This window comes from Pholis gunnellus, assembly GCF_910591455.1.
Source record: "Pholis gunnellus genome assembly, chromosome: 15".
Lineage (NCBI taxonomy): Eukaryota > Metazoa > Chordata > Actinopteri > Perciformes > Pholidae > Pholis > Pholis gunnellus.
The window spans coordinates 10,181,180-10,196,643 of NC_136542.1; the positions used below are offsets into that span (position 1 = coordinate 10,181,180).

At 40.7% G+C, this 15,464-nt stretch overlaps 2 protein-coding genes across 4 annotated transcripts in view; both read left to right on the forward strand.

The window, feature by feature from the left end:
- The window catches only part of selenon (selenoprotein N), a 132,349-nt gene that overhangs the window by 19,850 nt on the left and 97,035 nt on the right, over positions 1 to 15,464 (forward strand). The gene's annotated exons all lie outside the window — the stretch shown is intronic.
- mtfr1l (mitochondrial fission regulator 1-like) lies at positions 238 to 5,271 on the forward strand. 3 transcript variants are annotated; one of them, XM_079175379.1, is made up of 8 exons: positions 238 to 345; positions 1,128 to 1,241; positions 1,405 to 1,512; positions 1,621 to 1,730; positions 1,985 to 2,196; positions 2,594 to 2,963; positions 3,102 to 3,265; positions 3,850 to 5,271. In XM_079175379.1, the coding sequence occupies exons 2-7, from the start codon at positions 1,227 to 1,229 to the stop codon at positions 3,217 to 3,219; spliced, it is 933 nt and encodes a 310-aa protein (XP_079031505.1). In that variant the 5' UTR covers positions 238 to 345; positions 1,128 to 1,226; the 3' UTR covers positions 3,220 to 3,265; positions 3,850 to 5,271. The 3 variants fall into 3 exon arrangements, with proteins under 3 accessions (XP_079031505.1, XP_079031504.1, XP_079031506.1); XM_079175378.1 differs by having other exon boundaries at positions 3,102 to 5,271; XM_079175380.1 differs by having other exon boundaries at positions 1,426 to 1,512; positions 3,102 to 5,271.

The window sequence follows — 15,464 nt, forward strand, 5'->3', positions numbered from 1 at the left end:
TCGACACGTAGAAGTCCACAGAAGTTGGGTAATTTAAGGGGTTTACAAGCATAGAAATTGAGATCGTAATAGATATTTATTTTGTTCCATTAAAATGTGTTATTTACGGTTTAGTATTCATCATGTAGTAGCTGCTCACCTCCACCTCTGGGGGGCGCTGTTGTACAGGTTGAGATTAAGGAAGCTCACGGGGCTCCAGCCAATCAGATCACAGGAAAGGGAGGAACAGGTTTTCCGGCCTGATGAGCGAAAACACACAACTCCAAGCTGAAAGACGAAGAGGAGAAGCGGCTTCTCGTGAATAATTGAACCGCTTAGCGTTCCCATTTGCGGGCATAATCTAACGTAAGTTGCGCTCTTTGCATCGTTGGTTGCATGTTCGTGAGGGAAATGGAGACACGTTGAAAAATAGGGATGTTAGGGTCCGTTGAGGGTCAACCGGCGGTCCGTTATTGGTGCCGCTAAAGCTAGCTAACGGTCACTGTGTGTCTTGACACCCGTAACGTTAGCTACCGACTAACGTCTCGGTTAACTGAGCAAAGGTATGCACAAACCACCGCACTAAAGCTTTCTGTCGATCATCGTTCTCCTTCAACGGTGTCGTTGGTCAAAGCAGCCTGTAGCGGCACCGTCGATTCAATTAAAGCTAACGCTAGCTATGTTAGCACGGATTATTGTTACCCTGCTCATTAATGTTTATGTAGCCGTAGTAGTCACGATGAGGTGACAACATGTTACCAACACTGGTTAGAGTTGGTTTGCCAAACATTGGCTAATCATTTAATGTTATTAAAAATGTGAACTAACCATTTGCTTTTAATTTGGACACGTATGTTTCATGCTTTTTGTAGCTAGGCCATGTTTGTTGTGAAGCCTACCTATTTATTGTCCAGTACTCAGGCCTCTCTAATTTATAATGATAATGTATAACAACAACATGCTGTATCTGTCCACCTCATGCATTTTACCATACAAAAGGTTACCTGCAATCAGTCATCAAAAACATATTTAAGTTTTGCAACGCTTAGTTATAATTTGTAAGCAACTTCCTTTATGTTGTGGGTGAAATAATGCAGTGTTGTTTCTCTCAACAGATGCTCTAACTAATCACTAATTTATATCCCAAGGGTTGGCAGTCGCCGTGACATGGCATCAGTCCTCTGAACTGCTCTGTGGTCAGCCACCGTCAGCACCGAGCATTGGTGTGCAACTGAACCGTCACCATCATGGAAACAGATGCAGTACGTTTGCTTCATTGGCTGTTAATGATGTCTTTTTAACACTGTTTAACTTAACACTGCCTTTCTCAGGCATGACTGCATTTATGCAAATTGTAGACGAAGAGAATGGCATTAAATACTTTGTGTCGAGACTGTGTTTTTTTTTTAAATGTATGCTTTACAGGAAGTTATTCCTATCTGGCAGAATAAGCCTCATGGATCCACCCGCAGTGTTGTGAGAAGAATAGGTTCCACTCTGCCACTCAGACCTCCACAGAGGGCGTGTTTCCAGGTAAATATCCCCTCCTAGAAGTCCTGCATGTCATTTTTCAATACTATTCCCCTTTTTGTAGTAGAAATGCTTGTAAATGCAACATTAACTTGTGTACTTGTGCATCAGGAACTACCAGGCATGCCCAGTCTTCGGCCTATGGATGGCCCCATTGTTCCTACCTTGGCCGACATAGCCTGGATTGTCGCAGATGAAGAAGAGACATATGCCAGAGTGCGGTAAATATCCAGTCACGCCCTAAGAGACGACCACTAAGGTTATGGAGTAGTGCCAAGTAACTGATCTATAACTGCATTATTCCATACTCTCTGAGCTGTAGAGTACAGCCCAAAGAAATGCAGTGCACTATTCAAGTCTACGCTGATTCGGTAAAGGAAAAGAGAGACATGAGATAACCTACTTCAAAAGCCGGACTCGGGTAGAATATAAATGAAGGTACAGTAACGCTTATCGCCCACTCTTCTCTTTCCAGGAGTGACAGTCGACCTCTGAAACACGAATGGCGGCCCACGCCTCTCCTGGTGCTCCACAGGAACTCATCTGTACCCAACTTCCGCCGTGAGGGCAAAAGGATGGAGGGGCTGAAGAAGCCTGGGGTGACGGCGCTAAACCGGACTACCGCCCTGCAGGACGAGCTCAGCAGACTCCGGGCTCAGATCGCCAAGATTGTGGCAACTGATTCTGGTAGGTAAACCGATAATTAAAGTGTACCCACAGCATAGATTTGTCCACTGCAGATCTTGAACTTATAATCTAAGTGATAAAAGACTCAGGGACATGAGAACTGGTTTCACACTTAATTTAACACACGTTATTGATACTTCAGACCATGATACCTGTTTCACCGCTGAGCTACTGTCTTTGTGTCACTGTGATCCTTTTGATAATCTCTACGGTTCAGTGGCAGTTGTGTGTCACTCATTGAACATTTCAACAGTTGTCACAGAAAGCTTGTCTTAAAGATTTAAAATAAAATAAATTCAGATCAGCTCTGTCTGTTTCTCTCGACACTGTCCAACGCAAGCTTCATAAAACAACCACAGACTCTTTTTCTCTTCGCTACTCTTCTTCTCTCCTTCAGGCTCCAACCCAGAGACCCCTGACCTGCTCTCCCCCGACGACACAAGCATGAGCTTCTCCATGGCACCTTTCGAGACGGTGCCCTACCAGCCGGCCGCCGCAGCCGCCGCTTCCTTCGTCATCAGTGATGTCACGGAGGAGGAGGAGGAAGAAGAGGAGGAGGAAGACGTGGTCTCTGTGGTGTCGGAGCTCGTCCCCGACCCTCTGCCGCCTATTTCCATGACGGCATCGGCCACCTTTGACCTGGACAGACCCAGCATGGACTTCCGGGAGGCGGAGGAGGATACGGTGTCGCTATCAAAGTCTACCAGCTTTGCTGACGTTATGGACATCTTGAAGGACATGAACCGCATGAAGATGAGCAAGGACAGGTAAGAGTTGTCAGTTGGACTTTTAATATTTGTCTTATAAAGTCATGTTTGCCATACAGACACGAGAGTGGTATCCGTCTTCTAATTTCACAATATTCAAATATTTCTTGATGAATCTAACGTTGTGTATCATTGCAGGTACAACAGAGGCTGTACGTCCCTCAGAGAGGAGGACTCCGCTTCTCTAATTTCAGAAGCTCTGAGGAAAAAGTTCGTCCTGAAGGAAGAAGATACCGACGCTGTGAAACGGAAGTAGCCCCCCATCGCGTGTTTATCATCAATACCCGATCCCGCTGCTCCATGTAAGTCAGGACAGGGTTGTGGAAAGTAGTTTTTTTTTTTTTAATATTTTGTATATTGAGCCCTTGAAGGCATGTGGTATGTTATCATTGGTAATGTGTTCAGTGGCAGAATGTTTTGGCTCACTTGTGGGTTCTTAGTAGTTGTTTATTTTCTCTCATTATTTTGGGCCTTTGCTTGTGAAATGTGTACCCACGGAGCCACAACTTTGCTCCTCAGGCACAAGGCGACAGCTGTCGGCCAGAGCGAGAACAAAACACTCAATATCTGCTGGTGCAGTGAGGCGGATCCGCCAACTCTTTAACAATAATCTCATATTGTATCCAGTTTATTTCAACGCTTTCATATTAAATTAATTTTGAATAAGTTCTCAACGTACTCTGTGTCTGGGCTATTTAGATGTTAAAGGACATTGTGGAGGGGCTGATATCCAAACAAACATAACGTTTTTTGGACTTAAATTCAGGAATGTCTCTTTTTTAAAAAAGCCCTTTATCCATCCAGCTATAAAGACAAGTCTTTGTTCCTTTATCATTTTTCACAGAAGAGACGCAAATAAACAATCTTTTTTTTTTTGCTTTTTCAGCGTCAAGAAGCCCTCTAGCATACTTGAAAATATTTGATCTACAAATGAAACGGATCTCCTGTACAAGCAGAAATGTACTGTATCGTATCACATTGTGTGTGTGTGTGGAAAACGTCAGATCTTTGCTGTTGATGTTTGCATCACAGGTGTGACTTTGCGAATGTGCACAGCATCGTGTACACGGCGTTGCTTGCTCCACTGCACCTCTTATGCCTGTCCTCTTGTTTGTGATTAATATACAGATTGATAGTCACCGAACCACAGGACTGATTTTGAAACCCAAACTGAAAGGAGAATATATATATAAATGAGTTAACTGTGCGGTGTGAAGATCAACGGAAGTGCGTGAATGAAATGTGCATCGTTGTTTGTCGTCATCTGTGTTTCCAGTAAAGGCGATGACAGACACAAGCTTATACAGGTCTTTTTAGACACACATTTCCTGTTTTCCAACCCGTGTACATTAACAGTACCAGCTGAAACAACCTTTTTTATGATGCAACATTATAGAGCATTCTGCCTGCAGAGTTTTGCTCGTGTGAGTCTCGATGATAACGATGAGTATTCTTGTCGACGCCTTACCGCGGATCTGTTGCCTGTTCCAAAGCCTGATATTTATCCCTTATTAGTTCACGTGCCATTGGTTTGTTTGACCAGCCCACCCCTCATTGCTTGCCCTTTGCTAAATGTGCCCTCCATCCTCATCTTTATTTAGATTCCCATGTTTTCCTCTCACAAACAAACCAGTTGTGTGTGTGTGTGTGTGTGTGTGTGTGTGTGTGTGTGTGTGTGTGTGTGTGTGTGTGTGTGTGTGTGTGTGTGTGTGTGTGTGTGTGTGTGTGTGTGTGTGTGTGTGTGGTGCTAATGCTGAATCTTTGTTTAAAATAACCCCGAACAAGCAAGTACTTGCTCTTAAGTCACTTTTACCTCCACATGTCACTCTGTTTTCTTCATCCGTCACGTTTATGCATGCATGACTGGGAGTCCTTTCGTGTAGTTTTGCAGTGTGAAAAGATAAGTGTGTGTCGCTGTATGCAGTGGAGTTAAAGTGTGTTCTGTCCTGCTAGAGTCTGCCTTCAACGTGTCCGAGGGGATCTTCTCAATAGTTAATTTCCTCATTAAACAGAATGAAGTATAAAGTGGCTGGATGAGAAAACTACTATATGCAAGTTTAAATATATTAACCGTGTGTCTTTACCTACGATGTTAAACCTTACACAGCATACTCTGCCAACTGCTTCATAGTCCTGCTAATAAATAGAGGATTTAGTTCATGAGGGGTTTCCACAGAGAATTTTTGACTTTGTTTCTCTTGACTTTTCACCATTTCACTTGTGCAGGGTTGAACCTACCACCACCTCATGTATGTTTATTTTATTTTGTCATATTAGGACTTGTAAATAAAGATTGTTTTGAAACGGACCATGTTGTGTCCTTGGGAACGGTTCATTTGTCTTTGCAGTGCCAATTATCACCACATGGGGACACTGCAGGTCAACGAAAATAACATTTGCTTTTATTCATTTGTTTCCATAATAGAGTACTGAGCAACTTACAATGCGTGTGATCAACTTTTGAAATTTGATACAAACGTGTTTTCTGTCTGACTGGGATTATTAGAAGCGGTATAGAAAGTATGATGGGGATAAAGGCTTTTACTGAGTTTAATTATTGTTAACCCACATTCTCTCCCATGACGATCTGGCCCTGTAGTGAGTCACAGTCTATTTTCTGTGAGAGTCCTTGGCCTACTTTTTCACTCTTTACCTTCCACAATGGACTACCTATTTGAGCTACAGGGAGCTGTCTGTGGAGAGCTCAATTAATAGAGCTCAGCGTCTTTTAACGAGGCTTCGGTAAACCTATAAATCCAGGCCTTCAGTTCAAAGTGACATTGGCACATTTTCATCACTACGAATATTTTTCACAGCAGATTATTACACATGTGTATGAGAAGTTTCTGGAGGTTCCCGAGCTGCTGAAAGGCCTCTCACACTTGGTGGCTATATTGTTGTTCTGTAAAAATTACAGTTAAATTAGAAGGAAACAGTGTGCTGTAAATTGAAAAAATATAATTTGACCCATCCACCTCGTCTCCCAACCTATGTGTTTTTTATTGTTTATTAAACTATATGTCATCGTACTCCTGGATCATTTTCTCTGAGCGTCTAAATATGACACTGCATGAATTTACATTGTACTCACTTGAAATCGCGGTGCGTCTCACTCACTCAACGCCCTGTGTTTGGGAAGAGGCTGAACAGACTGACATTAGAGCCACACCTCTATGGCTAAGAAAAACCATTAACAATTTCTGTATTGTTATTGTATCTCATTGTTTGAACATTTAAAAAGGAATTAAATCAGGCGAATTTGTGAAGTTTTGACTTTAGACTTGACTCACTAATATTTGAGACTTACTTTGTCCCACCTGGTGATGTGTCTCTTCAAGTGTCTCCACCATGTGCGCAGTCACTCCAGTCGAGTTCCCGCTCTGTGATAAGTGGCAGTGAAGCAGCAAACACGCCGACGGGTAGAGTATCTGTCACACTGACTGGTCAGCGTGGCCGCTCCATCTCCCTGAGCCTCAGAGCTTTTTTTTTTATCAATGTCTCCTTATGTTGCTGGAAACTCTTCACAAGGAGACACATACATTTCCCTCCATGTCCTCGATGTTTTCCAATGCTGCCCGGAGACTGCCAGGTTTCAAGCCCATTTGTTACTTTCAGGGGCAATACGATCAAAGGAATTGCTTTTTGGTTTCCCTTCGTGGAGGGAGAATTTGTCTTGTGTCTTAGAAGTTTTGCTCTGGACAGAAACAGTGTTAGGGTTTGTGGTTTTGATTAATCTGCCTGACAAATGTTTTCGAGCGAGGCTGCAGCAAGGGGGTTCAATTGTGAAGCTACAGATGAGCTGAAGAGAAACCAGGGGAGCACAGGATCACTCTATCACTCTCAAAGAGCAGGTGTTACAGGAAACATGTCACCGTAGGAAGCCTATTATTTATTGGCACCCTTCTGGGAGTGACAGGAAATGCCTTCATTCACAGTTCACATCTTAAAATGCTGCGTTAGCATTTTCTGATTCAAAGTGAGAGTTGAAATTGCACGGAAATGGTTTTTCATCATCAAAGAGAAGCAACTGAACAAAGTCTTATTTAGGAAACACAAATGTGTTTTTCCAAGATAATATTTTTAGCTTTCCAGATAACAAGATAAAAAAATGAATCACCGGTGAAATATTTTCAGGCAGAAACTTTGAATCTATACTGATGCCGGATTGAAACCACTAGTTTTCATGACCTTTTATTTTATTTGTGCATTTGAACAACATGTTATTTATCATTTCCCTTCATAAACAAGTTGCATGCATCACAGTACTGTATTTAAAATAGATATTTCCAAACATTCCCAAATGTTTTTTATTGTGTTGCTCGTGTTGTAGATTGAGACGACATTGATGAAATGTTGAAAACGTTTGCCTTTATATAATATATCTATTTTTCAACATTTAATCTGTGACCTCTGCTGATTTTTTTTTAACCTCACAGACATAGAAACCGCTCTGACCATATCTCAATGTTGAATTAATACATTTTTATATCTGGGTACAAGTTTAGAGTTAGTTTCCCCAGTGTGGTTATGAAGTTGTGCTTTTTTTTGGCATAAATAAAGGTTTTATAGACTGAATGGCCTTCAGCTTGGGAAGAGGAAATACCAGAGGGAGAGTGCTCTGAGCTTCATGATGATTACACCAGCTCCCAAACTCCTGTCCTCCTCATCATCCACATGCGATGAAGAGAACCCGAGAGCCTAGAGCTGCCCTGATCACCCAGAATACAACTCATCATGCTCTCCATTTGACCAACAAATGGCCATCATAATATGCTGACTGCTGCAGCAAGTTGTCAAGTGTTCACAGCTAAATGTTTCTGGTTTGACTCAAGACGAAGTTGAAAACTTGGGCCGGACATTTCTATAGTTTCAGAAATATTATCAAAAAATCTCAGAATGTGTAAAAACGTGACAGCTTGTGTGTGTTTGTCTTTGTGTTGAGATTGAGTGTCATCTCCCATGTTGTATCGTAGCAACAACCAGCTGAATGAAGCCGAGACTGAGTGGATGACAAGAGGGTCTGGGGGAACGCAAGCGATGCATCTGCTGCTCTCCCTCCCCCCAACACCCGCCCACCACCCATCCCTCCCCCACTGTCACCCACGCATCCGTCCGCGTCATCAAGACACAAAACTAACACTTATGACTCACAACAGGAACAGCGCCACAAGAGCGTCTGCTGCTCCATTGAATTCACCCTGTTGTTTCTATTTTAGGACCTTTGTAGTGTTTCTGTCTTATTAGTGGGTTTGCCCTCTAAACAGGATTGCTTTGTGATGCAAAGTAAATTGCGTCCATAAGTGGAGCTGCTGATGGCACCTAAGTGCAGCGTTACTCTGCCTCTCACTGGAAACCTGTTGCTGCTATTTTTAGTGCTTTTAAGACCAACATGTTTCCTGTTAAGCAGATTCAAATATCTATAATTCAAACATGAGATATGAAATGAAAACTTTAATTTAGCTCAATCTGCTTTCCTTAATCCTAACACTGCACGTTAATGAAATACAGTATAGTTTTAAATTTGGGGAAATATACTTATTTGCTTCCTTGCTGATAATTTGATTAGAAAATCAAAACCCCTCTCAACGTCCAACAGCATAAAGACTGAACATGGAAACAGCTGACTAGCCCTGTAACAAAGTAACAAAACCCACAGCACCTCTAAAGCTAAAAGATTAATATACTTTTTCTCGTTTCGAGTGTACAAATGACATATTGTGTTTTCACGTGGGGCTATTTCTTGACCGGGAACAATGCCTCTGCTCTTAATGCTAACCTAAGCTAATAAACCTTTGTCAATAGCCTTATATTCAAATGACAAACATGAGAGTGGTATCAATCCTCTTATCTAACTATAGCAAGAAATATCCTGTTATGCCTTTAGTTCACAATACACGACTTTAGCCCTGAGTTTTTGTTTCCAAGACAAAGTGTATTTTGGGGATTCCTCGAGGTAAAAGATCTTGTAGAGTGTGACCCCTGTTGCCGGTCATGTAGTGTGAAAACCACAGCAACTTTCTAGATTCCCTATTACAAGACAGCACGTTCGATCTGACGGTTTTATAAAAACGTGTGGTGGGAAGTTGGCTTTAACAGTGGCCTCCAAAATGTACAAGTTTACAGGATGGAAGAAGTGATAAATGGGAAAAAAATAGACACAAAAGTGAACGGCGTAATGACGAGGGATTCCAGATGAGGCTGATGGGATCTGTATTAGGACTGCACAGCACCCAGATACCTGCGGTGTGTTCATATCCATCATTTTACTTCCTTAATTGGAGCAAGTTATCACCCTGGCCTTGTTTCAGACTGCCAGCTCCTCATGGGTGGCAACATGGCGTTCATCAGCTATAGGAAAATACCCGAATAGCCTCAAGAAAATGATCAAGGAAAGAAAAATGATCCCAGGTTCATGGCAGTGTTGAAGAAATTCACCCAAAAAGAGGGAGACGAAGAAAATATGCTCCTTTCCTCATCTCTCTCTCTCTTTTCCCTCAGCTCAGAGTCACGATTTGATAAGAAATGGATAAGAACCAGTTTGTGAGTCAGATGGTACCCCAGTACCATGGCCTATGTGTCAGCCATTCATAAATGATGCAGTTTTTCTAGAAAAAAACAAAATGACAGAGGCCAATATGCTCTCCAAGTACTGTAAATACATTTGTGAAACACTATTTATATATAGTGGTTCAATCAGATAGTGGATTTCAAGAGTGCTGTTTTCAGCTGACACTGGTGATTAAATAAACAAGACCGGTGTTGCTAAGTATTATCATTTTTGTTGGGTGATTATTTCTAAGCTGATGAGCTTTGTCAATTAATTGAAACATCTTTATCCCATTTTGATAATTTACCCAAATATGACCAACAAACTATGGACCCACGAGCAATCTTTGATGTCTCCACGGCCAGATTAACCTGCCTGCTGTGAGCCCTGTTTCAACACAACATTTCAGTTTATCGCGCTTTAGCTGTGAATATTACCAAATAAAACTGTGATTAGTCAAATAACCACAAGTGCTACAAAGACAAAAAAAAAGCCATTCTTGATTTGGGGTAATTGGTTTAAAACCACCAGATGCATCAAATTCCAACATTATAGGTAAATCTGGAATGTGGTGCTTGAATGGTTCCAACCAGAGATGAAACAACTGGTGCCAAATATATGATTAAAACCGATATGATTAAAGGCAAGACCAGAATATAAAAACAGCATAGAGTCTTCATCATTTGCACATTTCCCTCCAAGGCCTGTGGTTGTGGTTGATTTCGTCCCTATTGCATCCGACTGGCAGCGCTCAAAACACTCGAGGAATGTCCTTAGGCCAATAATACGTATCTCCAGAAAAGTGTAAATGTATACTGTATAAGTCAAAGACAGGAAAGAAACAGAGAGATTACTAACCAGCTCCCACGTTACCACAGGAATTGGCAAAGCAACCAGTAAAGCCGAGCTATCGCCATGTTTTATTGGGATTAACAGCACAGTTGGATCCCGTCTTTAATACATCAGATTGCTTGGCTGAAGCGATCCGTGGTATGAATAAAACAGCTCACTTCAGGCAAACTGTATGAAGACAAGACTGGTGGTCCGACATCAATTGAATGTGTATTGAAGTATGCAGCCAGTGATGAAATTTGAGTTAAAATACAACAGTCAGATGACGGCTTTTGATCCAGTATTCTTCATGTCTAGTTGCCTCATTCATACGACCTCAAAATTATATATATTATATATTATAAATGACATCGTAATGAATATATAGTTTTACATTTATATATAATGTATCATATATATATATGATGTAATCTTTTTCTTCTGTCAACCAATAACCAAGAATAAATTGATCCTGTGCAGTTTATTTCTCTGTGCCATTGATCTCCAATAAAATATTATATTTCTTCTCCTCAATCAACACAGACAGAAGTTTAGTTTGAGTCAATCGCATGTATAATACATACGTTTTACTATACATGTTCTATAAATCTTATTTATAGAGTAGATGAGTAGTTAACGTTAAAGTCTTCTTTCAACTGACAGTTTCATGATGGTAGTTGATGATAGTTTTTCTTTTTAACCCTTTAGTCACCAGTAATGCAAAATGTATTTTACAACACATATAGAGTATTTAAAGGCCTTCTTCTCAGACTCTGAGCCAGAAATCTCCACTTCAGTAGCACTTACATACACCAAACTTTCCAGTTTCAATGCTCTATATATTCTGAAGGTTTTTACAGAGGGGTTTGTTCATACAACATCCAGAACCTCATTTATACATGTCATTTAGTACATGTTATTCCTAAAAACATGTCACTTTTTAAAAAAGTGAAACTTGATTCCTTGTACAGGCACATAAGGAATTTAAGGAATTTGTGTTTATTTTGCAAAATATGTTGTGACCACTAACAATTGCCAATCGTGCCACATGTTCAAAAATAAAACTAGCAAAAGCAAACCCTCTGTAGGTCTGACATAAGGTCAACCTGTCTGAAACGTGATGCTCCCAGCGAGGCAGAGGATCAGCTGCTGTTCTGTGCTGTTTTTAGCCTCTGCTGTCTCATTTGTTCTGACCAGCTGGAGACCCGTTACAGGGTCATAGGGGTGTCAGCATTGTGTCATATGGAGCAAGAACGATGCTCCAATCTGAACAGCTGCACTCACTTACTCTCACTGTCCAATGAGATAAATGGACAGTGTTTAACATGTCAGTTCTACACCTTTGAAATTCTGAAGATTCATGAATCAGTCGAGACATGCTGAGAAAAAGTTAGCATTTCCTAATCTTTAGAGTGTTAATATCAACCTGCAATGTTCACACACACATTTCAATTATGGTGATTTTGGGAAATACACATAGTCGCATTCCTTTGTTGAGAAGGTCATATGATGAGATGGCTCTATCTGAAGATAACAAAATCCACCTTAAAAGTTCTTTAATTAACACATTATGTCTCATCTGATTAATTTGTTACTGGCTGCTGGCTGTAGCTTTTATATTTTTCTTCATCAACTATAACTCTTGGTAAGAAAACTTAATAATTAAATAAGTGTATTTACCAAATTATAAAAACTTTTACGTATCCGGTGAAGCTACGCTCACTGCAGTGATCCAACAATAGTGTAAATATTTTGATTCATGAGAAATTTTAATTTTTAAAAAGATTTCTTTTGGGGCTGTTTTACCATTATTGGACATCTGACAGTGTAGATGAGGACACACAACATGTTACAGCCATATCAATCAACACCATTCTCAGGTGTGTTGGGCCATTGGATACCCATAATTTAACTTTTTATCTCTAAAGTGAAATCTCTCTCCCTCAAACACACACACACACACACACACACACACACACACACACACACACACACACACACACACACACACACACACACACACACACACACAGCATACTTCTGTCACTCATTACTCGTGTACCCTGCAGAGACTAGGATGTCTCATAATAAGATGGGCTAATTAGCTTTGGTTCTTAGGGAATCCATTTGCCCATTACTGTAACACATGCTGGGATGTGTGTGTGTGTGTGTGTGTGTATAATGTCAGGCTGGGTCATTGGTAATTGCTAACATTTTTAGATGTCAGGCGTTAAAGGGCAATCGCTACCACTTAATATAGTTTTACGCTTTATACACATCCATCACTTTGCAGGACATACGATCAAAGTTTTCATTATCGTGCTTCATCTATTTGCTGTTTGCTCTGAAATCATTCCATCGACAAACAGAAATGTTTTGCAATGCCTTATGAACCATATCAATTATAAAACTGCTGCAGTGTTAAATTAGAAAGCTCCATGGCACAGAAGCTCCACTGATACAATAAGAATTACAATAACCTCCCAAAGTAGAAAGTTACCTTCTCATCAATTTCCAATGGAGTTGATAAAAAGTACAATCATACGTTAGCTATATGACTTTTGCCATGAATGTGATACCGCTGATGGCAGAAACTGATGCGATCATCATGTGTGTGAGCAGGAAACTTCCCTCCAATAGCTGGCTGACAGGTTGAGTCTCCCAGAGCAGCTGAGAACCAACCACAAAGATGCATCATGTGGAGTTTGGCACATGCAAGCAAGCTTATAACCATTATGATTTAGAAACAAATCATCCTCAATTACTACAACTTTCATCACTCCTGAATCCAGTTTGATTAATTCCAACCAGCAACAACTCAGACAGCTGGAGATCTTTCTGAACTTCCAAAGACAGAAATAAGCTCCAGTGACGTTTTTTTCTCTCTTTTTTTAAATCAATGCAACACCTTTACTTGTGAAATCATTACATATGCAGCAAGATATTCAAACAACCATTTACAACTCTGTGGAAGCGACCTGCAAACAGCTGGTGAAGCATTTACTGCAGAGCATTATTCACACAAAGACACATATTTCAGCACATCCTAATATACACGACCTCATCAACAAGTCTGCCAACACACGTGCACATCCGAGCGTGATCCTGACAACGTCATGGATAACTGCACAAAATAGACATTGTTGTTTTATTTTATGTGACATTTATACATTATTATTGACATCATCGATAATCAGTTTCAGCTCCTGCTTGAATATGAAAACAATAACAAGTTTTAGATTAATAAATCATTATAGAATAGACAACTTCTTCACAGTCTGCACTCAATTCCACTGGTGAAGATTTCGATCTTATGATCTGTTTGGTTTAACATTTCTGTGGCAATCAGACTTTCAAAAAAAATACCTGCAGGCATTTACATGTTTAATCATCATATTCCCTGAGAAAGTGACTACATTTCTAAGAAATGCATGAAAACAACCAGAGCAGGTTGTAGAAACAAAACAGAAAGCTGTTTCTGGAAAGTTTGACAAAGATCCTCCAAACGGAAATGTCTGCTGGAATGGAATGTACTTTCTGATATAATCTGCTAAACATTTCAAATATTTTTTTTTTTACAGACAGGTAAACAACAGGACATACTTTAAAGTTAGAACAAATGGAGGAGGTCACACTGGTGGCTTTAAGACTTCTATTGTATATAAACGTACATAATTATTATTAATAATTCCATAAAAAGACATTGCTGAAACCTCCCACTTGGAATACTTAACCACTATCGCTCCAATCCTCTGTCCTAATCTCCTCCATCGCTCCGTCTTCCCCTCTCGTCTTTCCATATGATGGGCCAGCGGCTGAGGATATTAGAATGTTCTCGCTCAGGCTGTCATCCCCTCCTTTCACACCTAGCTCTCTCTCTTCTGCCTTCCTGGCACCACTGTTCATGCATTTCTGCTGACATGATTCACAGGAACCACACGCACACACCACGTGGACATACATGCACAAATGCAACATTGACTCATGTTCTGGTAGTCTGGCTCTCTGACTGACTCGGGGGATTTTCTTATGCACTCTCCAGGTGGTGGGCTTCCGAGTGAATGCGTACAACCTCAGCTCATTTGTGATCTCAATTCAAAACCAGCCTTAGAAAACTCAAAAGGTGCCCTGTGACAAATTAAAAAGTCCAAGGCAGACCCAACTAGTGAGAATAATTTAGACAACATTTTCAACAGGTATAAGCATGACAGCTCACTCTTGGCCTTTGAGTTAGTAGTTTGAAAAAAACAACAAATCCCATAAAAAGGTTCACTTTTTTCCCCAGTCTTCTCTCTCAGAATACACTGTGGGTTAATACAACCTCACCCAAGCCTTCTGAACTATAAGCAGGGTAAACAACCTGTAGCTTAAATGACATCACTGATTTACTGTAGATATATACACAGGCCATCACCCATACATCTGCGCTTCATTCACTCCACCTCTCTTTCTCTGATTTATGGCTCTCTAACACTAAATGCATCATCAGCCCCTGAATACTTGTCAGTCAGGTGATGCTTTTTGATGATGCTGTAAATGGTAGTGAGCTTGTTAATCACAAGTGGCCGAGGAGTGTTAAATTAATAGATACAACATAATCTGACAAAATGATTCTAACAAAAAGACCCAAAATGATTATTCTTTAGATTATACAAGCTGTAAGTCTCGAGTCGGGGGATGTAGCTGAGTTTTTGAGGGGGGAACCCCTTCTGATTTCTAGCAGAAACTGAGCTGGATGTGTGGACTCACTTCTTGGGACTGTGTTGGTGTTTGCATTCCTGTCAGAGTGAGGAGGCTGCAGTCTGGCGCCTGCCTCGTTCCTCCCGCAATATAACTTCAAGGACATCACATCACAGGGGGGCCTTCAGGAGGCAGCGTGATGTATCTCTACAGCGGGCATCACATCCAATCTGAGGCCGGTGAGACGCCTCATATTTCAAGTGTCATAATAGTGTTTGTGTCCTAAAGAATGGCTTGTTGATGTGTTAATATATATATTTGACAGTGGCTGACTCTTGAGTCTCTTGAGAAAATGTCAACACATAGCCTACACCTTCCAGTATATTTATGAATTAAATAATAATCTGACGTTTTGGAGAATATGCCTTCTTCATTTTCTTGCT

Coding starts and splice junctions, on each gene's coding strand:
- mtfr1l (XM_079175378.1), top strand. Junction 1,513..1,620: donor CACAGAGGGCGTGTTTCCAG/GTAAATATCCCC, acceptor CTTGTGCATCAG/GAACTACCAGGCATGCCCAG. Junction 1,731..1,984: donor GAGACATATGCCAGAGTGCG/GTAAATATCCAG, acceptor TTCTCTTTCCAG/GAGTGACAGTCGACCTCTGA.